Source organism: Rhinolophus sinicus, chromosome 1 (assembly GCF_057876585.1).
Source record: "Rhinolophus sinicus isolate RSI-liver-muscle chromosome 1, RSI-T2T, whole genome shotgun sequence".
Classification (NCBI taxonomy): domain Eukaryota; kingdom Metazoa; phylum Chordata; class Mammalia; order Chiroptera; family Rhinolophidae; genus Rhinolophus; species Rhinolophus sinicus.
The window spans coordinates 171,908,535-171,933,812 of NC_142501.1; the positions used below are offsets into that span (position 1 = coordinate 171,908,535).

The following is a 25,278-nucleotide window of genomic DNA, read 5'->3' on the forward strand; positions in this document are numbered from 1 at the left end:
GATTCTTAAATGTGTTAGTTTCCTATCACTTAAAACTGCAATAAACTATAGAGATTTAAAAATAATAGTAATAATTGCTGCAGATTGACAAGATTCTGTTGGAGCTTTGTGGTAACTAAATATTGTTTACAAACATATTAGGAGAACCATGTGAGACATACCTATTTCTCGATTATTTAATTTTCTTGAAGTACTTTACTGTTATTTTTAAGTCTATTTACAAAACCACGGAAATAATAAAATTTAGTCCATGGATCTTCCCTGTTTTACCTTGTGTTTCATAGTAAAGTGTTTCTAATTGGCAGTTTGAGGCATGTAAGCATCACTAATATAAATATTTTTTAAAAAATTTAATAACAATTTTGACTTATAAAATCATAAGTACAACAGTTTTATGTTGGTTTGTGTGTTTTTTATTTAAGTGTTTAAACATTTTATGTCTTCATATTAAATTTCATTTCATTTTGTTTTATTAATTTGATGTCATTCATTTATTTATTTTTGTTTTCTTCTTTTCAAGGCCCTGTGGAATCCTACATGCACTGAAGGTTTATTTAAACCAGTACATATTTCAACCTAGGTTAAATCATTATTTGACCAAAAGGAATGTATCATGAATTGGTGACATATTAAATATTGAATATAATCAATTTTCCATTATTACATGTTAACTATTCCTTAGAGTATTTAATACAGAAATGTTTCCATTACGGATATTTAACACTTTTTTTCATTTGTACCAAATTGCATAAAATATTGATGGATGAAGTTACAACTGACATATCCCTACCTTATTCTCAATGTATTTTTAAAACAGAAGTAGACTTTTATCTAAAAATTATCTCTGTGTGGCTTTCTAGAATGTAATATTCCACTTGGCAGCACGCATTTTTTGTTCAACTTTGTCATCCATGTCATTTGTCACTTTGGTTACAGTCTTAATTTAATTTCACCACATATTCTATGCGTATTGGGTAAGTTTGAAAACAATGTTTCTAGTTTCTTCCATATTAGTGGGGCAGTGTCTATGGAAGAACTAAATTATCTCTATTTATTTCCTTGCACTGAGATCAAAGATGGAATAAATAATGATGTCTTATTCTAAGTACAGACACCCAAAAAACTGTATGTCTAAACCAGTGAAGAAAGTTTATTGGATATGGACTTTTTATTGAGGGAAGTTTCTTCAGTGTGTCATAAATGAAAGCCTGACTTCTGGACTTGGCATCACCACCTGATTTTGGTGTGTCCCTGTTTAATTTTCAGTAATAGTTCACTTTAATTATCAAATGGCCAGGTGGCAGCAAGACACTCTTAAATGTTGGTTTATTGCAAGGATAAGTGATGGAACCAGAGAGTGGCTCCATGTTGTGTGTAGGTGCAGGCTAATGGAAGAACCCGAGAACTTGTTAGTTCTCTTAGAAGAAAGCAGGTTTTACTGAATTCTCTCTTTTTCAGAGAGGTGATGAATTAATCATGGTTAGTGGTGGTATCATTCAGAAATATGGTATCAATATTTTAAAATTATTTGAATCATTATGTAACATATAGTATATATGATCAAATGTTGGGTTTAAACTATGGTATTAAAATAAAACTATAAATGTATTTATTTACATGCAAACATTGTATGTGTCCTTGTTGACTTTGCTCCTTGAATTACCCTTTTATGATCAAAGATACCAAAACCTCTTTGTTTCTCTAACAGTTTTCTAGAGTTTATTCTTCTATCCTCTTCTTGTCTCTTTCGTGCTACTGTGTTATTTTATATTTGAAATCTTCAAATGTGGATAATTTAAGAAATTTAGTCACCTACAGTAAAGCACTTTGGTAAAGATATTTGTCAACTTGAATGGTCAATATCATTTTGAAGAAGAAATAATTCAATGAAAGATGTTTTGACTAAGATGCAGAAGAAAAATAACCGAAAACTTGTATTAGCAACTCGGTTAAGTCAATAATGTTATTTTTTGCCTCAAAAGCTATGTAGCAGAAACTGTCAATATAGACCAATAAAAGACACCTACCTCAAAAGGTACAATTTTACGATTTCTCAACACCAGTAAGACATTTCAGTGCGGCTTGCTTGGAAACTTTCTTTTTATTTTCATTTTATTTATTTTAATGGAACTTGGGCTGAATATACACAAGTGAACATGTTTACAGGTTAATACTTTTATTTTCATGGAGAAAAATATTCAGACATTCTCACAATGTTATATAATCTGTCAATTTAACTATAAAATGTTTTGTATTTGATTACATTAAAAGTGAATTAAAAACAGGAATTAACATGGGAGCATTGTCATTGTTTTTAGAAAAATGTGTAAGAACCATTGTAATTACTGTACTATATTCCAGCATGTAACAAAACTAAAGTTGATCCATTCCCCAAGAAGAAGCAAGAGACATCAGAGTATATATGACTGTTGCAAGTAGTGCCACATCAGTATGTATTGATGAAAGGAAACATTATGCTTTACGATTATGCCTACATGTTTGTCTGAAATACTCTGATGGTGACTAACTAAAACTAAGAGATAGACAAGCTTAATTATGTTTGTTTTCCAAATAAGAAAAGTGGAATTTGAAGAGGTTGAGTGACTTTCTCAAGTTCATGTAACTTCTAACATGTCAAAGCTAAAGAGTGTGCTCAGATATTCCAAATCAAAAGGAAGGATTTTGTTTTGTTTTTCTGTTTTCAGAGTGCTGGTGGACTGCATGACTGCAAAATTGCATATTATATATATGTAATATATCTCTATATGCAAATATACAGATAATTGCATTAAGTATATGTGTTATACATTATTAAAGATTGAATTTTCCTAAAATCTGCATTATGGACTAGAGATTATTGTGATGATGAGCATTTACTAGGTTAATGCCTAACTGTCTAAGATGTGTAATATAGGAGCTAAGGATATAATTTCATAATAGTAAGAATTATTTATTCAAATATAGAGAAGTGCTTAGATGGAAAACCATGCATACTTTTGCTAGATATTTTAATAATTATTAGCACATATTTTATCTGTATTTTAAATCATTCTGAAAATTTAATTTTTAGTGCCCTGAAATATATGCATGTTAATTGTTCTTAGTTATCATATTTTTAAATATAGGCAACTTATCATTCTTGGTTAGATTTATGACATAGTTGTGTTTTAAATGATTTTTAATGACTCTAAAATAAATATACATTCTTTTACACATATGATTTTTATTATGACACACATAAAAATTCCCTTGCTAAAGTGGTCAAAATTCTATCATTTTTCATAATTACTAAAATTTGATATTATTTTAAATATTTATTTAGAAAACAAAATATACTTCCTTTGCCACATTTAACTTGCTGCTAGAGGCAGTAATGACAAAATTTAACAAAGGGATGCTTTTTATGTTGTGTTTTGTGCCTATTTGTCTTTACAGGACTCTCTAAATATAATTCTATCTTATTTTCTTATGTATAATCACTCTTTCTAAAAAATCTGTCTTGCTGCTGGGTTTTGGTATCAGCAATCACCATTGCAATTTTCAAAAACTACTTCAACAGTAACTCATATATTTTCAAACTCAATTTCATTTGATATGTATAGTTGAAAGAAGTCCATATGTTAAGCATACATTGACATATATATCCTCAATTGAAAAGAACTCTTATTCTTGATATTAATACAACTTAAGAGCTAATAGAATATCCTATGCCTTCCAAGTGTCTGTTGAATATCTGAACTTGCATAATAAGTTTATACCATTAATTGTACTGAAGAAGAGTAGAATAGGCTGTAAAATGGGGGGGTAGGTGTAAGCATTTTTCTTATTTTTCACCCCAAATCAAACATTGAATATATCTGCTGACTTTTTTCTTTCTATTTTGAGAAAGTTTTTTTCCACTTTTTTTGTCTTTGAATGCCATATATTGATACACGTACAGGAGGTTTATGAACAGGAGTCTCAGATGACAATAAAATAGTTTCTAGTGACTGTTCCTAATATCTGAAAACCACTGATTGCATATTTAATTTATAAGCATTATGGTCAAATTATATACGCATGCACACACACATGAAATGAGAAAACCCTCATTTTAAAATTATATTTTTTAAAAAGGAACTTGATACGGAGGAGTAAGTAAGTAGGTAACGAGCGTTTCTAATGAAGAAAAGGGAAGAACATTGACAAATGAATGCTAAGTGGATTCTGATGGAGAAAAACAAGTATTGCAGCAAGGGTAAAATTGTTTCCATAATTCCCTTGAAGATTTAGTTTTTCGTTTGTTTTTTAATTTCCAACTTTTTTTAAAATTTAAGACTCAAGAGCACAACGAGGTGTTCTCTCACCTCTCTAAGGGTGAAGAGCCAGCAGCTTAAACATTGATGAACAATCTGGAAGGCTTATGTACTAATATATTTTTGAATATAATGACCAGGAGAGTGAATAAATGTCATGCCACCCTACTTAGTCTCTCCATAGAAGTTTCTTTTTCATACAGAAGGCAGGATTTCTGACCTGGAAAGAAATTTGTGTGTACTGTTTTAACTAAGAACATCAGAGTGAACTTGAAAGAACAAGTAACTTCATTTAGCAATAAATAATGCTACACAGATTTTAATTTTCTTTACATCATGGTGTGTATATATCTTAAGAAGTTACTGTGTTAATGTAGATCTAGAGTTCATTTATGTTATTAGTACAGTTTTTATACAACTTTATTTTATGAAATGTTTTTGTAGATTTCTATTATTTAGCTGTCATTTGGGTGTAGCCACAAGAATTTTAAAAATAAGATCCTGAAAGGTAATGCCTACTCTTTTGAAAACTGTCTTACCCATTTCAGTAATGCAAATACAATATGAGTAAAATTTTATATGCATAAACCCATATTATATGTTATTGTTTTTCTAACGTTTTATCAGAATTCAAGCTTTACAAAGCAAAAAAAACAAACAAACAAAAAAAAAACAAACAAATAAAAAAGACACTTTTTTATTAATTTGATTTAGAAAGTAAAAAACATCTAGTAGTAGAATGCTGTATGTATATACATTGGAAATTTATCGTTGGTTTTTAATGAAAAAAGAATATTCAATATGTTGTGAGATAACACAGTGAATCAGATTGTCAAATCAGACTAACACAAATCATAGATCTTACTCCAATACCAATCTTTACTAATATTTCTAAGTGCGGGCAATTAAGCTCAGATGAAAGATGACTGGTCTGGGATGTTGACGGCAGCTCTGCAAGCTCTTATACCCTCAGTGAATGTCTGTTCTTTGATCCATAGTAGTAAGTCAGATCTCCAAGTGAGGTTTTATGGTGTTACCTCACACAGCAGGAGGAATGTTTCATCCATGAAACACTTTCATTTTATATACCAACAGTGTGACAATTTTAAGGGAGACATGCTTATAAATCCACAGATTTTGAGTTTATTTACTCAAATCAGCCCTTAACCAGAGACATGCTGTTAAAATTCCATAAATGAGGAAACTTCTTCAAGCAAATATTATTAGTTTATTTTCTGGATATCCAGTTTTCATATTGACAAGGTTACCTTCCTTCTTTTCTTTCCCCTGGGGAAGTCAGTTGCTTTAACTCCACCTTCCCACGTGCTCCATTTCCACCACTCATTCTGAGATGATAGTCTATTGGAATTGAATGGCAAATCCAATGTCTAGATTTTTCATTTCAAAAAAGAAAATGATGCTGTTTAAGAAAACGTGTATCTGACTGAGATTGCAGTTATTTTTTATTTGTCTTCTGTCTTCGGTGTTTCGAATGTTTCAAAACATAATTTGAGGCCAGAGAAAGGATATAGCTTTTCTTAGAGATTCTTTTTGTTTTCTTTTTTTCCTTAAGGCAAGCTTTTAGGAATTGCCATTTTTGAATGTCAGCAATTTTGTGATTCAATTGGGGGGGGGAAGTAATTTTTTTTAAATAATGTTTTTCTGATTGTATGCTATATATATAATAAGAGAAAATCCAGTTATTTAAATGTTATCTTTTAAAAAGAACTTTATAATACTTAATATATTTAAATTTATAAATATTTGTTTTGTTTTTCTTTGCTATTTATATAAAATTATTCCTACTGGAGCAATAATTCATTCAGCTAATTGGACTATGGCATGTGTTTTCTTTATTTTTCTTTTTTCAGTTATACTATATACTTCATATATTTTATTGAAATAAAATGCCTGATCTTAAGATATTTTGGATGTAGGTTTAGTTATGTAGAATCTCTATTCTTTTATATTTCATTTTCTTCTACTTGGTATATATCAAAAGTACAGTGGAAAAATTCCCATAAGAAAAAACACAGAAAAAGAAAACCAAATCCAATGTTAGTGCATTTACTCACTTCAGTCCCATAATTTGTAGAGCTATTTCTTTTCTCTTAGCTTGTTCAAATGAGGAAGAATCTATGTTTCATATCCCCTACCTCATCCCTAACATGTTCCTTACATAATGCTTCTCCAGGCATAATGGAACTCCATCTTCTATAAATCAGTATGCAGTTCAAAAATGGATAACTTTTTTTTTTTCTTTTCTTTTTTTACTCTTGCTAGGTGTGAAGTGCTGTTCTAAAGGCTTTAGGTATTTTAATTATTTTAATTCTCACAAAAGTCTATGAGGTAGCCACTATTATCTGGTACCTCTTTTCAATCAAGGAAGCTGGCATATAGACAAGTTAAGTAATTTGCTCTATATGACACTACCAGAAAATTACTGGACTGTGTTTTAGCATAGGCTCTCTGGATCCAGAGCCTGTACTTAAAAATTCAACTCTCTGTAGCCTTAGGTGAGTCACAGAATACTTGAAATTGTCTGTGGTTATTTCATGTGTGCTACTCTTATAATCTCAACCAACCTATTAGGTCTTTAAAATGAGGAACATATTGTAAAGGATTTCTCAGTCATCTTTAAAGATGGTGGAGGGAGTGGGTCTTAAGTAATCCAATTCTACCTCCTGACTTTACAGATTTAGTTAAATAACTTGTCTGAAATAAACTTCTTTGAACCAATTTTATTTGTCCAAAATCACAACAGAAAGTTTATCAGAACTTAGACTAAGGTACTGATCTTTGAACTCTCAGTCCACTATACTTTCCATTACTTATACTGAGTCTTCTTGTGCAGCTCTTACTAACTGGGTAAAATAAATGCTTTATCATTGATGCTAGTGAATAGTATTGGTGTCACTACTCTCATATCACTCACACTTGTCATAATTTAAAATGATAGTCTTATTATAATAGGGAGGTATCACAAATACATCATTGTAGAATATGCTGCTTTTAAAAAACAATCAATATTGAAACTCCTAAAATTCTAATAAGGTAAATGTTTGCCTTTCATTTTTGTAATTATAGTTATGAGTAATCATACTAGTATTATAAACATGAGCAAATGCAAGGTACTGTAGTTTTTCTAGGTAAAAAGGATAATGGCTAATATTTATTAGGTACTACTATCTGCCAACCAGTGTTCTAAGTGTTTTATATGTACTAACTCATCTAATCTTAAACAAAAACAAAAAGAAAAATAAGAGAGATTCTGTTGTTCTCATTTTACAGAGGAGGAACTTATTTACTCTTTATAATTATTTACCCTTTACAGTGATTGGTAATTACAACAGGGGCTCCCAAATGGCAGAGAATTGGTTAAAAGTGATTTTATATAACATTTTTAGAAAGAAGATTTGTTTCTTTTATTGTCACAGACATTTACAAGAAATAACCTAAGTTCCATCTGTGTTCATTAATTAATATTAATGTAGTTTTGCTTATGCAGCTTAAATGGTTTTGTCTTCTTAGGGAATTCTTAAGTACAGTCTTCATTTTGTATTTAATTTTAACACAACAAAATAGAAGGAAATGGAATATTCAGAATATAAGGTTGAGTATAAATATTAATTGTCAACCAATTTTACTAGGAAATCATAATTTGCATGGATTCACATTATTTTTTAATTATTTATTTAGGAAATAGTTACAAATACTTGCAGTGTGTTGGGCCCTGGGGCATAAAACTATATAACACCATGTGCCAACCAACCACAGAGGAGTAGCGATTACCAGAATATACAGGTATAATCACAGTGCTTTTTTTTTCAAATTTTTATTAGTTTCAGGTGCACAAAACAATGTAATAGACATTTATCACTTATATCCCTCACACAGTGATAGACCCACTCCTTCCATCTACTACCCTTCTGACATTGCATGCAGCCATTACATTTCCACTGTCTCTATTCCTAATCCTCTATTCCATATATATATATATTGTAGTTGACATTCATTATTGTTCAGCTTCAGCTTCAGGTGTACAGTGCAGTGATCAGGCATCTACGTCATCCCTGAGGTGGTCTCCCTAACAAGACAAGTGTCCATCAGATATCCTACAAAATCATTACATTCCCCAAATTGACTTTCGTATCCCCGTGGCAATCTTGTGGTTACCGATTGTGCTTTCCAATCCCCTCACCTTCCCCCTTATCCCCACCCTCTACGTCTATGTTTTTCCTCTACGTCTCTGAGACTGTTTCTGATTGGTTCCTTCACTTATTCTTTTCTTTAGATTCCACATAAAAGTGAGATCATATGGTATTTGTCTTTCTCTGTCTGACTTATTTCACTTAACATAATGCTCTCTAGGACCATCCATATTGTTGTAAATGGTTAAGATTTTATTCTTTATGGCTACATAATACTCCATTGTATAGATGTATCACAGTTTCTTAATCCATTCATCTACCAATGGACATTTTGGTTGTTTCCATGTTTTGACAATTGTGTATAGTGCTGCAATAAACATAGGGGTGCATAAACTTTTTCGAATTAGAGTTTTGGATTTCTCTGGATAGATACCTAGAAGTGGAATTGCTGGGTCATAAGGTAGTTCCATTTTCAGATTTTTGAGATACCTCCATACTATTTTCCATAGTGGCTGCACCAATCTGCAATCCCACAAACAGTGCATGAGGGTTCCCTTTTTCTCTACATCCTCGCCAGCACTTTTTGTTTGTTGATTTATTGATGATAGCCACTTTGACTGGGGTGAGATGATATTCCATTGTAGTTTTATTTGCATTTCTCTAATGATTAGTGAGGTTGAGCATTTTTTTATGTCTGTTTGCCATCTGTATGTCCTCTTTAGAAAAATGTCTCTTCATGTCCTCTGCCCATTTTTTAATTGGATTGTTTGTTTTTTTGGACTTGTTTGTGAGTTTTATATAAATTTGGGATATTAACCCTTTATCGGATATATCATTCGCAAATATCTTCTCCCATTCAGTAAGATCCCTTTTTATTTTATTGATGATTTCCTTTCCTGTGAAAAAAACTTTTTAGTTTGATTTAACTCCACATGTTTCTTTTTTCTCTTACTTCCCTTGCATGAAGGTATTTATCAGTAAAAATCTTACTCTGGGTAATGTCTGTAAAGTTTCTTTCTATATTTTCTTCTATGAGTTTTATGGTTTCAGATCTTACATTTTAGTCTTTAATCCATTTTGAATTTATTCTTGAATATGGTGTAAGGAGGTGGTCCAGCTTCATTTTTTTGCATGTGTCTGTCCAGGTTTCCTAGCACCATTTATTGAATAGACTGTCTTTACTCCACTGTAAATTCTTGCTTCCTTTGTTGCAGATTAAATGACCACATAGGTATGGTTTTATTTTTGGGCTCTCTATTCTGTTCCATTGATGCATGTGTCTGTTTTTATGCTAATATTATGCTGTTTTGATTACTGTAGCCTTGTAGTATAATTTGATGTCAGGTATCATTATACCTCCCATTTTGTTCTTATTTCTCAAGATTGCTGAGATTAGCCAGGGTCTTTTAGGTTCCATATAAATTTTAGGATTATATGTTTTAGTTCTGTGAAAAAAATGTCCTTGGTAGTTTGATAGGAATTGCACTGAATCTGTATATTCCCTTAGGCAGTATGGACATTTTAATGATATTAATTCTTTCTATCCATGAGCATGATATGTGTTTCCATCTGTTTGAATCTTCTTTATGTCTTCAGTGGTTTATAATTTTCTGAGTACAGATCTTTTACCTTTTTGGTTAAATTTATCCCCAGGTGTTTTAGTCTTTGAAGCAATTGTAAATGGGATTGTTTTCTTAGTTTCTCCTTCTGGTATTTTATTATTGGTATATGCAAATGCAACTGATTTCTGAATATTAATTTTGTATCCTGCTACTTTATTAAATTCATTTATCAGTTCTAATAATTTTTTTGGTGGAATCTTTGGGGTTCTCTATATATAGTGTCATGTCATCTGCATATAATGACAATTTTACTTGCTCCTTACCAATTTGGATGCCTTTTATTTATTTTTCTTGTCTGATTGCTGTGGCTAGAACTTCCAGCACTGTGTTGAATAGAAGTGGAGAAAGTGGGCAACCTACCTTGTTCCTTATCTTAAGGAGAATGATTTTAGCTTTTCCCCATTGAGGGTGATGTTAGCTGAGGTTTTATCATATATGGCCTTTATTGTGTTGAGATATGGTCCCCCTATTCCCATTTGCTTAAGAGTTTTATCATAAATTGCTGCTTGATTTTGTCAGATGCTTTTTATGCATCTATTGATATGATCATGTGATTTTTATTTTTCATTTTGTTAAAGTCGTGTATCACATTAATTGATTTGTGGATGTTGAATGACCCTTGCATACCAGGAATGAATCCCACTTGATCATGGTGTATGATCTTTTTAATGTATTGCTGAATTCTGTTCACTAATATTTTGCTGAGGATTTTTGCATCTATGTTCATGAGGGATATCATCCTGTAATATTCTTTCTTTGTAATGTCTTTTTCTGATTTTGGGATCGGGGTGATATTGGCCTCATAAAAAGTGTTTCGGAGCTTCCCCCTTTCTGGATTTTTTGGAATACTTTGAAGAGAATAAGTGATAATTCTTTTTTGAATGTTTTGTCAAATTAACCTGTAAAACCATCTGCTCCAGGACTTTTGTTTGTTGGGAGCTTGTTGATTACTAATTCAATTTCCCTGGTGGTAATCAGTCTACTCAGATTTTCCGATTCTTTTTGAGTTAGCCTTGGAAGGTTGTATGCTTCTAGAAAATTGTCCGTTTCTTCCAGATTGTCTAATTTGTTGACATATAGTTGCTTATAGTAATTTCTTAATTTTTTTTGTATGTCTGTGGTGTCTGTTGTCACTTCTCCTCTTTCATTTCTGATTTTATTAATTTGGGTCCTCTCTCTCTCTCGCTGTCTCTTTTTTTTTTTTTTTTTTTTTTAAATGAGACTTGCTAAAGGTTTTTCAATTTTGTTTATCTTCTCTAAAAACCAGCTCTTGGATTCATTTATCTTTTGTATTTTTATTTTTTTTTCATCTCTATTTCATTGATTTCCACTCTGATTTGTATTATCTCCTTCCTTGTGCTCCCTTTGGGCTTATTTTGCTCTTCTTTTTTCCAGATTCCTTAAGTGTAAGGATAAAATGTTGATTTGTGATTTTTCTTGTTTCTTTAGGTAGACCTGCATTGCTTTGCATTTCCCTCTTAGAATGCTTTCGCTGCATCCCATAGATTTTGGGTCATCGTGTTTTCATTTTCGTTTTTGTCCAGATATCTTTTGATTTCTTCCTTGATCTCATTGTTGACCCATTCATTATTTAGTAATATGTTATTCAGCCTCCATGTATTTGTGTGTCTTCTAGTTTTTCCTGTAGTTGATTTCTAATTTCATAGCACTGTGGACAGAGAAGACAATTGGTATGATTTCAATTTTCGTAAATTCATCAAGACTTGTTTTGTGGCCTAACATGTGATCTATCTTGGAAAATGTTCCATGTGTGCTTGAGAAGAACATATATTCTGCAGCTTTGGGGTGAAATGCTCTGAAAATATCGATTAAACCCAAGTGGTCCAGTGTGTCATTTAAGGCCGTTGTTTCCATATTGATTTTCTGTCTGGAAGACCTGTCCCTTGTTGTCAGAGGTGTGTTGAAGTCCCCTACTATGTAGTGTTATTGTTGATCTCAACTTTATGTCAGTCAATATCTATTTTATATATTTAGGTGTTCCTATGTTGGGTACATAGATGTTTACTAGGGTTCTATCCTCTTGTTTGATCGATCCCTTTATTATTATCTAGTGCCCATCTTTGTGTTTTAATATATTCTTCATTTTAAAGTCTATTTTGTCAGATATAAGTATTGCTACTTCAGATTTTTTCTCAATCCTATTTGCATGAAATATCTTACTCCAACCCTTCACTTTCAGTCTGTGTATGTCTTTTGATCTGAGGTGAGTCTCTTGTATATAGCAAGTCTCTTGCTTTCTTATCCACTCAGCCACCCTGTGTCTTTTGATTGGAACATTTAAAGTGATTATTGATAGGTACATAGTTATAGCCATTTTCTTTTTTGTAATTAGATTGTTTTTATCTTTCTTCTGCTTACAGAAGCCCTTTTAATATACCCTGCAATGCTGGCTTGGTGGTAATAAATTCCTTTAGCTTATTCTTTTCTGACAAGCTCTATATCTCTCCTTCAATTTTAAGTGATAGTCTTGCTGGATAAAGCAATCTAGGTTGTAGGCCTTTGTTTTTCATCACTTTGAGTACCTCCTGCCACTCCCTTCTTACCTGCAAAGTTTCTGTAAAAAAGTCACTTGATAGTCTTGTAGAAGTTCCCTTGTATGTAACCCACTGTCTTTCTCTTGCTGCTTTTAGGATTCTCTTTGTCTTTAACCTTTGCCACTTTAACTATGTGTCTAAGTGAGCACCTTTTTGTGTTCATCCTGGTTGGAACTCTCTTTATTTCCTGGGCTTGTATGTTAGTTTCCTTCAGCAGGTTAGGGAAGTTTTTAGTCATTATATGTTCTCGATCCTTTGCTCCCTCTCTTCACCTTCTGGTATTCCTATGATGCACATGTTGTTGTGCTTGATGTTATCCCAGAAGTCTCTTAAACCATTTTCATTGTTTTTTATTCTTTTTTTCTTTTTGTTGTTCCGCTTGGGTGATTTCTGCTAACTTGTCTTCTAAGTGGCTGATTTGATTCTCTGCCTTATCTAACCTGCGGGTAATTCCTTCAAGTGTGTTGTTTATTTCAGTTATTGTATTCTTTAGTTCTAACTGGTTGTTCATTATGATTTCTCTATCCTTCTTTATATCGTAACTAAGCTCCTTAAACATTCTTATCATCAGTGTTCTGAACTCTGTCTCTGATAGGTTGGTTACCTCTATTTCATTTAGTTCTAAGTCTGGAGGTTTCTTCTGTTCTTTTATTTGGGACATGTTTCTTTGTTTCTCCATTCTGGCTGACTCTCTGTGTTTTGCTTTGATGTATTAGGTAGATTCCCCTAGGGTTGTTTGTTTTTGGTGGGTTATCTTATGTTGTGTGTGTCCTTTATATTTGATTTGCACCACTTCCCTATTCTCCTCTGTGTGTGCTCCAAAGGTAACCCTTGTGTTGTGCATATTGTCCTGTTAAAGTTGAGGTTTAATTGCTTTTGGTTTGTCAGTAGGTGTGATTGACTCCTAGGCTGACTACTTGTGAGACTTGGCTCTGCCCACAGTGGATGATCTTCTGTTTGAAGGTTGATTGCTCAAATGAGGCTTGGCCCCTATGGGCTCTTGTGCCTGTAGAGAATTCCCTCTGTGTGTGTCACTTGTAGGTCAAACCTGATAATACTCTGGTGTGGTCAGGAGAGTTGGCCTCTGGGTGTGTTGAATCTTGTGACTCTTGGGCTGGGCCCTGGTGTTGGGCAATGTCAGAACAAAGCAAATCACCAAGCACAACAACAACAGCAAAGTAAAAACTAAATACTCTCACATGTAAAAATAACCGATAACCCACACTCAACACAGGCAAAAATATCAAAAATACAAAAACAAAACAAAACAAAAAAAAACAGCGCCAGTTTTGGCTTAAGCCTCCCAAGTAATCTCCAGGTTGTCCTCTGCGGTACCAAAGAGTCTTCTGCGTGTCGTTCAGGCAGAGCCAGTCACCTGGTGCCCAGGGTGACCCTGGCACTGCAGTTCTAGATGAGTGGGGCTATGGGGTCTGGATGGTAGTTTTTACGTCAGTGCAGTTTCTGCTCTTGCCTATACATACGCTCACTGAGAGTAACACAGCCAGCCTTGTGCCCAGGTCTCCTGAGTTTTAGGGCACTTCTTCCATGGGTGTATTTGTGTGTGTGTGTGTGTGTGTGTGTGTGTGTAGGGCACAATATTTCTGAGTTGCTGGAAGCCCAGAGCTGTCTCTGCCACCTGCTGCTGACCCCCGGGGTGTGTCTCTGCAGTTGTAATTGTCCTGCCCTAGGCAGACCAGAAAAGGTGGGGGCTGAGGATGGAGGATTCTTCTCTCTCCCAGCCCAGCAGGGTCATACTCTTCCCAGCCTCTTCCCTGGATTGCAGCTGCTGCAAACCAGGTCTTCCCAGAGCCTGAGCGCTACTGCTCCTCTGTAATCTGACATTACTCCTCAATTCAGTGGCCAGTTTGAGTCTCTGGAAGGCCCGGGGTAGGATTGGGAGAGTGGGGGGAGGGGCCCAGGAATGTTGTTTACTTCCTTTGTCCTACCTAGGGCCCAGCTGGAGGTCTCAGCTGAGGTTACTGCCTCAAGGCCTGGATATACTGCTGTCTCAGCAGGAGAGATCAGCTGTGGGATGCAGGGAAAGAGCCCACCTCCTGGTTCTTGTGGTCTGTGTTCTTCATGGGGCCACCTGTGTCTCTGCAGCCGGGGATGCCAGGGATGCAGGCCTTGTCTCCACTCTGCACCCTTCCTTCTTCCCCTGTTTCCCCAGTTTGCCAACCTTCAAGTAATCCTCTTACGAGTCTGTTAGCTGTTCTGTGTAATGAGCAGAGTCCTTTGATGGGTTATAGATATTCAATTTGTGCTAAGTTCCAGAGGAGAACTCAAGAAGACCACCTGACTGCTGCCATTCACATGACATCTATATCCACAGTGCTTTTTAATGTTATTATAATTACCATAATAAAAATGTCTGATGTGAAATGTGATAATTTCAGAAACATAATATATTTTAGCGTAGTTTGAGATCTGCTATGAGCTTATTGATTCTTAGGATTATCTTAAAGATTTCTGTAGTGAAAGAGAAGAGATGCTAACATATTAAGTACCTCTGAGAATCAAACATAGGTCCACTTAGTGCTTTTCCGTATGTTCTATTTACTTTTCTGTTTTCTTTTACTAATTTCTGAATGACAAGGACACGTTTGGTGTCTGTGCATGAGGAACCATGCTGCATAGGAAACCAGTTTAATCCTTTCAGTTCCATCAAATATTTAAGAATGACTTAAAATTTAACAAGAATAAAGCAATCATTAAATATGACTGGATGACAAAACAGCACAAGTACATGTTTAACTTGAAAGAATATCATATTCTCAAACTGGTCAAAATATGGTAACTACTAAAGAATCAACACGACGTGGTAAATAGAGAATGGTAGGGTGTGTCAGTCATTCTCACTACAGAAGTTAGAGGACAGCACTATTGTACTAACCAGATACTCAATTGCTAATTAGATGTCATGTTTTGTTCTCATGTTATGTATTCAGGAAAATGAATCATTCCAATGCATTAAAATAAATGCCATGTTATTCATATGACAAAATATGTATTGAGTATCTGTTATATGCCAAGTACTCATGTACATGCTGGGCATACACAGTAAATAAAATAACTAAAACTCCTACTTTATAGTGTTTCCATCTTATTTGGTATCCATAATAATTGTAAGTTGCAGGCCGTGTCATTGCCCTACTCTACAGATGACAACATGGACATTTAAAGAGGATAAAAGTTGGCCTGGTGTCACAAGAAGTAGTGTCTTCCCTGTTAGTATGACAACAGAGACTGATTCCATTATCACCACACCTCTCCACCAGGTATAGTGTTAGGAGGGGAGTGGTTATTTCTATCTGAAAGGTACAAAAAGGCAGTGATGCTTTCATTTTGTTTTGAGGCAGATGTGGATAGAGATGTGCAGTAAGAACCAGTTAGTTAATACCAAGTCTCTGACCTGGACTATTTTGCTGACTTCCCAGTTAAAACTATTGTTAGTAAAAAGAGAAATAGACAAAAGATAATCTTGAACACATTTTGATTGTATTATGGATTAATGCCTTAGAGAATGAATGAATTAAAATATCATTTTATCATATTGCCTTTATCTTTCTGAACTATAACATTGAGGTCTTATAAATTTATTTATTTATTTTTATTTATTTATTTTTATTTATTTATTTTTTTTCGGAGACTAACTATGCTTGATGGAGACTGAAGTGTATTTTTATTACCGACTATATCTGCTGGGGAAGACCCCAATAAACAATGAACAAAACTGAATTGTATTGCTGAATTTTAATATTATCACCTACTAATCTAATATAGAAACTCTTAAAAAGGGAAAATGTTGAATTAACACAGCCCTAGTCATCTGATTCAGAAAGGTAGGGTGGAATTCATCTGTTTTCTGGACAGGTTTTTGTAGAACTATAGAGCCAGGAGGCATATTTATAGCCCTCTAACAAGCATACGTGGTAATTAAAAACAGCAAGTTTTCTGCCTGCATAGCCTGGTTATCTTGGCTATGGAAATGACCACTTTTAACTGACTCTAGGGTACTTTTGAAAGAAAAGTGATTACACTGTGGATTCGCTCTTTGTTTTTCTTACATGTAATTGAAACATTGCTGACATGCTACTCTACTGTTCTCTTCTTCCCTTTGTTTTTAGGGAACCATATGCTATATTTCAAAGTTTCACAAATATGTTTAGCATTGTTAATCACAAACAAGTGTGAGATTTCTCATTATGATTGACTATCATTCAATAATCATTTATTGCATATTTCCTATGTACCCAGAATAGGAACTTTTGTAAGACGAGTTAGAAGGAGTTCAAAATTAGAAATTTCACTCAGGATTGGTAGAGATTAACATGATTGATTGTAAATTTCATCTTACTAATAAATCTCTGAGTATGATTTTTCAGGAGCATTACTGTCATTAATCCTAATGGTTCACCACTTTATGTCAAAGGGTTAATGGACTAATGTCTGATCTCTGAACAGTTCTCAGATTTGTTTACATCACTTAGCAAAGTGTAGAAGAAACTGACAGTGTGCCCTTAACACATTGCTTTTGGTTTAGCACTCTTGTCCAAGAAGTGGTGATAAAACTTACTTTTGATAAAAGTAGTTAATAAATGAATGGTTTGTCAAGAAATTCCATCGAGAAGAGAAATTTGGAAGCCAAAAAGGGAAGAAAATGCTGTGAAGGGCATAACCCTTTTTCAATTGCAAATGTTTTTAAAAGTAGGGAAATTTTTATTTTTCAATTATCTTTCTTTTATAAAATGTCTCATGAGACTGAAGAGTACTGAAAGTGTGGGTAAAGTATTCTTCTGTGTAAGTTATCATGAAATTTTATGACATAATCTCTAGAAGGTTCATAAGCTTTGTTAGAAGTCTCATATATATATGTATATATATCTATATCTATATCTATATATATACACATATATACATACACACACACACACACACATATATATATATATGTGTATATATATATATATATATATATATATATATATATATATGAAATAATAATGAAAATATGTTATCCAAAACCACATTTTATTAACTCTTTGCATGTCCTGCAAAGAGAAATACAATTTGATGTCTGGCTTCCTATAGACACATTTGAAGACTTTCAGTGAGCATGGATAATTGTCATTTTTATTTTGAATGCTTCTAACTTCATTATTCTGGCTATCATTATTGTAAGTAAAAAGTTAGATTTTTTCAAAAGAGGAGATATTGAGTTAATTATTATACATGAACTCTGATGGTTAGACTAACTTTTCCAGTCACAGTAGAATAACTCTCTAATGAATGTTAATTTTACACACACACACACACACACACACACACACACACCTTCTTTTTTCCCCTCGCTTTATTATAATGCATAGGGATTTAAAACTCCTGTCCATTTTTAGTGGGTTATTAAGAAAAACTAAAACTTGAATCACATTGCAGGAAAATTCACTGGTAAAATAGCCTCTCCTGGAGGCATAGATGAATCACAGATGATTAAACGCCTTTGCTTTTTGTTGATTCAGTATAAAATGTTTATTAAAAGCAAATGTATGAAAAGAAAATATTAAGTCAAACTAGGTAAACCATGTTACTTCTTTTTTATTACCCTTCTTTTCCACCCTTCTAGGGAATCTGGAGACATTTTTGGTTGTCATAATTGGTGGGTGTTACTGGTATCTAGTGTGTAGAGGCAAAGGAGGCTGTTTGACTTCCCACAATGCCCAAGACAGATCCCCACAGCAAAGAATTATCCAGCCCAACGTATCAATAGAGCCAAGGCTGAGAAACCTGCTCTAAGATGGTAGTTGTAAACAATGATAAAATATTCATTGATAAATAAGTTGTTTTCTAGTACTTTCCAGGAAAGTAATAAAGGGACATGTTTGTTATCAAAAAGTGTTACCTTTGCCTGGAGAAAGTACCATAATGTCATATTCTTAGACACTTCATTTCTCTGGTTCCCGTTTTACATTTGACTCAGAGATGTGTCTCTTTTAGCTCAAGGTAGTCTATCATATTCTCCAAGGTTACTTCTGAACAGTTCTGTTTTTAGTCCATGATTTCCCATGACAATGTTTGAGTCAAGGTACCTAGGGAAATGCATTTTAATTATAGACTGTATTTACATGTGCTTTTACCCACTCCCACTAGGTTTCAGGAGATCATATACATATTGTATCCTAGAAACACCCTTGAGGCCCACACAGACAGAAATCCAATAGTGGCCCTGAGTTTTAAATATTTGCTCCAAAGCTCTAAATTTAAGGACCATAGAAAAAGTTATTTAAATAATTTCTGCTTTAATGTTTCCCTTCTTGTATCTTTCCCTTAATATATTGTTTTGTATATTATTTTTCTATACAAAAGATTTTCATGTGTAACTTCGGTGAAATTGCATACTGGCATCCATATGCATTATATTCATATATAATTTTATCATCTACTTAACTTTAACTTTTTTTTTTTTTTTTTTTTTTGGAGTTGACCCTTGAAGAACACCTAAACTTGCTGGTTCAGTTATACACAGATTTTAAAATAACTACTGTAAATGTATTTTCTCTTCCTTATGATTTTATTAATAACATTTTCTTTTCTCTAGCTTAGTTTATTGTAAGAATACAGTATATAATACATGTAACATACAAAATGTGTTAATCAACTGTTTGTTATCTGTCACAACACGCTGGTAGTAATTAAATTTTGGGGTGTCAAAAGTTACATGCAGATATTTAAGTGCATGGGGAGTCGGTTTCCCTAACCCCCATCTTGTTCAAGGTCAACTACATAGTTACAAAACAAAACTTACTCTAGTATATTAGTGGTAAAGTTTTGATTTAAACCAGAAAATCAAAATATTGGAAATCAACTTAACTATCTTAGAAAATCAAGGAAAATATTTTTCCAACTTGAATTTTAGAAAAGCAGTTCTCTTAAAATGGGGTTTTTATTGATATTTTTAATTAAAAAATTATTGACTTGAAATACAATATTCTATTATACAATGAGATTTTTCTTACTAGCAATGTTTATTCAATGAACATTCATTAATTCCTATTAGTGTAGCATTGCATAAATTATTCACTCTTGAAATATTTCAGAACATACTAGTATTTAAATAATTAAATGTTAAGTAAATATGAAAGTAAAGAGAGGAATAGACTTTATTTCACCTGTATCCAGATTGATCTATAAATATATACATACATGCATATGTTTAATAGTTACAGATAAATATCCTTTTAGTTTTTTTATGAATACACTCATGTGTTTGTATTTACACTCCAGTGTGTCTATTTTTATAGACATATATGTAAATGGAGTATTGTCTGTTGACTCACATTTCTCTTAGTCCTTTAGTGAATAATTGAATTCATAGTATAGATTTCAGTGAGTTATTTGTATCTGTAAACTTTCAAATAAAAAGCAATAGGCTTTAAAGAAAAATCTTATTATCTTGTAAGTCTACATCACTTTTCCAATACTCTCTTTAGCAATATGAGAAAATGATAAAGCTCTGTGGAAGCTTTAACAGAAAAGGTTCTTAATTTTCTCTTCAATTGCATTCCCTGTTGCCTTTCAGAAGAGTAATGTATACTTTCTATAATGTTGGCCAATTTCATAAGTTTGTTGATTTTTATTGATAAATACTTACTTCCATTAAGCCAGTCATGATTTTTATAACATTTTATATCTTTAGAGGTACATTTTGTAGACCTCATTTGAAAGCGTATATTTTCTGTAGCATCTTACTTATTTACTTATTTAATATGTGACTACATGAAACATTTTTATTCGGTATTTAAGCATAAAATATATTTTGCCTGCTTCAAAATGAAAGGATTCTAGAGAACCAATGGTACTTTTATATTTGTTATTTCTTTTGGAACCACACTTTATTATAACAAGGACATTTAGTAGTTAACATTTTTATTTTTATGGAATTTCAACAACCAGCCCATTTGTAATTTAATTAATTTACTTTTTATTTACCTTTAATTTATGCTCAGTACTTCACTGGGGGTTTATCTTATGAAAGATGATTGTATTAGCATATCACAAGAAGTTGAAAGAATTTGTAACATAATTCTCATCTTAAGTATCTCATAAAACTGGTAATGTTAGTTTAACATTGTTCCATGTAGTTCTCACAAATAATATTTTCTGCTAAACATAAAAAAATAGATAAATAAATAAAGAATTATCACTAAGTGATAGTTGATTTTGTTCAAAACTACTATTTTGCAGTTAACCAGTGACTAAAGTATTGATAGCATTCAGAATAAACACCTCTCTGAAGGGATATTTGGAGTCCCTACATTTTTAAAGTGAACAGATCAAAACACACACACAAACACACACACACACACACACACACACACACACACACACACGGAGAGAGAGATGAGGTAGGGATACAGAGAGAGAAAGGACTGGAAAGTTATACCCCAGTGTCCTATCTGTGTTTGTGTTGGAATTATGTGATTTTTCTGTCCTTTTTATTTATGGCTATTATTTTTTTCCATAATGAACACATTTGTTTTATGATAATGGAGTGAAATTTATTTTTAAAATAATATGTGAAGGAGAACAAGTTTGAAACATACAAAGTTCAATATTTTGTGTCCTTGACAATCATTACGTAGCTGGTACTCCATTCTCCCAACCTCTAACTCATCTCTGATCTATTCTCAACAGATCAGCTAGAGGCCTGCTACTCAGAACCCTCCAGTGACTTTTAGGTTCAAAGTTCGTGAAATTTACAGGCCTTCACAGTCTGAGCCACTTCCCATTCCCACCCCATTCATTTATCTGACCTCTTCAACTTCTCTCCCCATGCATACCCACTCTGCTATTACTGCACTGGCTTTGTTTCTCCTTTGTGCACATATCTCCGACCTCATGGATTTTGCTCCTCTGATCCCTCTACCTGGAATTATCTCCTGCCGCATACATTCATGCTCAGTACCTCACCTCTTAGAGTCTTTCATCGCCTAAATAATGTTGTACATATTCAACTCACATTCTCTATTTTTCTTTCTTGGTTAATTTTTCTTTCCAATTCTCACCATCTATTAGTAGTAGTATTTTATGCATTTATTTCCTGTCTCCCCATTTGAATATAAACTCTAGAAAGCAGGACATTTCTTTTTCTTTTCTTTTTTTTTTTTTCTTCCATTGCTATACTCCTGCACTTAGAATAGCTGGTCATGGAAGACACTCAGTAAGTGTCCTATGAAGAAAAGATGACAGAGGCTTGCAAAGCACTAGGCTGATGTCATTTTTCAGGAGTGCCACATTTATGTTGTGTTTTTCTTTTTTAGGATATTCAAATTTAAATTTTATTTTTATTTTTTATTTTTTTATTTTTTATAGGTGAGTTTGTCTTCATTTATTTTTCTTTTTTATCAGTTTCAGGTGTACAAAGCAGTGTAATAGACATTTATCATTTATATCTTTCACACAGTGATAACTCCCCTCCCCCATCTATTACCTTCTGACATTGCATACAGCCATTACATTTCCACTGTCTCTATTCCTAATATTGTACTCCACTTCTTGTGTATGTGTGTGTGTGTGTGTGTGTATATATATATATATATATATATATATATATATATATACACACACACACACACACACATATATGTATGTATATACACACATATATATGTATATATATATATAAAATTGTAGTTGACATTCATTATTGTTCAGCTTCAGCTTCAGGTGTATAGTGCAGTGTTGGTTTTTATCCCTAGTACAAGATCTGGAATATCACACCTAAGAGATTTCAGCGGGCGAGCATTAGTTCACAGAACAAGGCAAATTGATTGAAGGAAATTAAGCTAACAAGTATAGACATACATCCTACAACTCCAAGTCTTATTAAATCAAAGTTCCAACAGTAAACACTCCCTCACAGAGCTTCATGGTACTCATAGAAAATGATATTTGAATAGCTTATTGGGGTAAATGGACAAAGCTGTTTGTGTCCAGAAGATACTGCCCCAAGACATCTCTTCCCTACAGGTATCCCATCACACTTAAAATAAAATAAAAAACTCTTTATCTGATTATCAACCTTATGTGATCTGGCTTCTGGTTGCTTTCAAAAGCAGACTTTATTCTGTTTACCCTCATATGATGGTGTCATTTCTACTGTTGGAAAAAAATTAAGTCCCATAATAGGGCCGTTTTACTACGTTTCCTCCTTCTAAAAGGCTCCTCCTTCTTTTCATCATTCTGACTCTTGTAATTCAAATCACAGCTTAAATATGACCTGCTCAGAAAGGCCATTTCTTATTATTCAGTTTAAAGAAACTGCATTGTTAATCAATCTTGCATTATCACCAAATTTAATATTATGCATGAGATTCATCAGCATCTAATATTTTTCTTGTGTATATATCACTGAATTTGTTTATTCTCTGATGCTCCTGGCCTGAGCACATGTCTTTCTCCTTCATTATAAGACGTGCAGCCTCTAGAACAGAGCCTGGCCTATCACGGATGTTCGATAAATATTTGTTTAAAATGAATAATGAGTAAAATTAATTTCTTATAAAGAAAAAAGTATTTATAAGAAAGTGATATTGCCAAGTATTTTAGAAGTCTGTCCAAGCTCAAAAGTGACTTCCTTATATAATTGCAATGAAACAAAAACCCACAGACGCATTATTATATGCGTGGTTTGGGGCCAGATTTTGGCTTAAGAAAGACCCATTAACTATGATCTCGGACAAAAAAAAAAATTGTCAAAGCTTCCATGTCCTCCATTTTTTTTTTAAAAGGATAACATCTAATTTATAAGATTTTTCCAAGAGTAAATTGTTTACTGTAGCTGAAATACTACGTGAGTGATAGGAGTAGGTAAGGAAACGACTTGAACAAGTCCCCAATGACAGAGAATTTTCAGACCAGATTTCTAAAACAATTTATTTTCTTTATTAATTTATCCTTTCATTGATGTATGCAATAAAAGTTGAGAAGCTTTTGTGTTTTCTGTGAATATTCTTTATGTGAGCCATAAGAAATTATACTAATCTTCAAAATTTTCTTGTGGAGAGAAGTACATAAACATACATTTTAAGAAGTGCTTTGCTCTTGCTCTATGCAAGCATTTCCTGGTTATCATGGATTCAGACTCCACTTTGATGTTTCGGTTGTGGATAAATCTATATAAGAGAATAGCAGCTAGTAAGGTGAACAAAAGAGAAGTAATGGCAGTCACATAAAATAGTAAAGGCACAGAGAGAGGAGAGACCATGGGGAATGACAAAAAAACTTGGAACAACTAGAGGAATTACTATAAATACGACCAAGAAAGGTAAGATTTAGATTTTTAGACTGGTAGAGAACCTTTGTTTGTGTCCCTTCAGATATTTAGGTAACACTCAGCCTAACAGATGGTTACATATTGACATACAAAATGATCAAGGACTAGGAACTCTGCCTTGGTGCCTGAAAATAATAAATTAATTTAAGCTTGCACCTGCAGGGAGCTTGAAATGTTATGTTCACTCAGTTGGAAAAAATAAAGAATACTATCTTACTGTTTAATGAGGCACTTTGAGTGACTTGAGAGAGCTTCTCAATTAGCCAGGGACCTACAAACTCCAGTACCTAATTAAGAGCACCTTTGGACATTTTTGTGAAATCCTCTTGGGGGATGTTTGAAAAATGTGTTTATGGTATGTATCAAGTTTTGTTTAATTTTCTCTGAATTAGAAATATATATATTTTTTAGAGTTATGATCACTGACAATCCAAATGGTCATGGGCAAAGTAACTACACATTAAAATAACTGTCAATCTCTGCCATACCAAAAGCTATTGTGATAACTTTTGTAAGTAACAGCTCTTTTCTGGTTTCTCTGTCTCCTTTGTAAATTTCATAAGGGACTAAAGAAACAGCAAAGTAACGGGTCTCAACTCTCACCCTTCAAAATGTGGTGGTTATTGGCCATTTCCCATGTGGTTTCCCCATCTACCTCTTCGGTAAGATCTTCTGTCTAGGCACATTAGCAGGCTTGTCTCTGCTCGGGTTTTTTGTGAAACTCTTTTTTTTTTTTTTTTTTTTGCGCTCCTACTCTGGGGCAGGGTGTGTGTAGTGGGGGAGAGGATGATGCATGCTATTTAGTTTTCAGTTAGGTGGCTGTGGCCTACTTGTCAAACTCATAGGGAGGCCTCTATCCTTTTGTCCCAATTTATGTTTAGATTATTAAAGTATAATTTTCAAAATGTTAAAAACATGACTTTTATACAAATAAAATGAATGTCTACCAAAAGTTTTTTCAGCATAGTAATTTGTTTATCAATGAGATATTAACATTGTTCATTGTTTCAATTTATATTTGAGTAAGCAGATACTTATAGGCAATGAAGAATGTTAAAATAATCGCTGGGGTTATCTATTCATCAGGCAGAAATTATTTGCATTTCTACTGTAAATTCTATATGGTACCATCTATTCTTACAGAATTATCATGTAGCCTCATCAATAGGAAGTCAGTGCATCATGCAAAGCACTATACTGAACAAACACCCAGCAGTCTCTTCCCCTGTTTCCAAAAGCTACTACATTGAATTTCTGAAACCATGTACTCAAACAGCTCCTGAAAATTATTTTTGAAGGATATGGATGGTTACATTTTTAAAC

General features: G+C 33.2%; 1 protein-coding gene across 4 annotated transcripts in view; it reads left to right on the plus strand.

Moving 5' to 3' along the window:
* Positions 1 to 25,278, plus strand: part of CCSER1 (coiled-coil serine rich protein 1) — a 1,120,696-nt gene that overhangs the window by 638,292 nt on the left and 457,126 nt on the right. Inside the window, exon 10 of one of the 4 annotated variants that reach the window (XM_074323504.2) lies at positions 521 to 2,727. The exons of the other annotated variants lie outside the window; for them this stretch is intronic. Coding sequence (XP_074179605.2) covers positions 521 to 580 — 60 coding nt within the window. The 3' untranslated portion in view covers positions 581 to 2,727. Of the gene's footprint in view, positions 1 to 520; positions 2,728 to 25,278 lie in introns of those variants that run through there. 4 annotated transcript variants of the gene reach the window in all.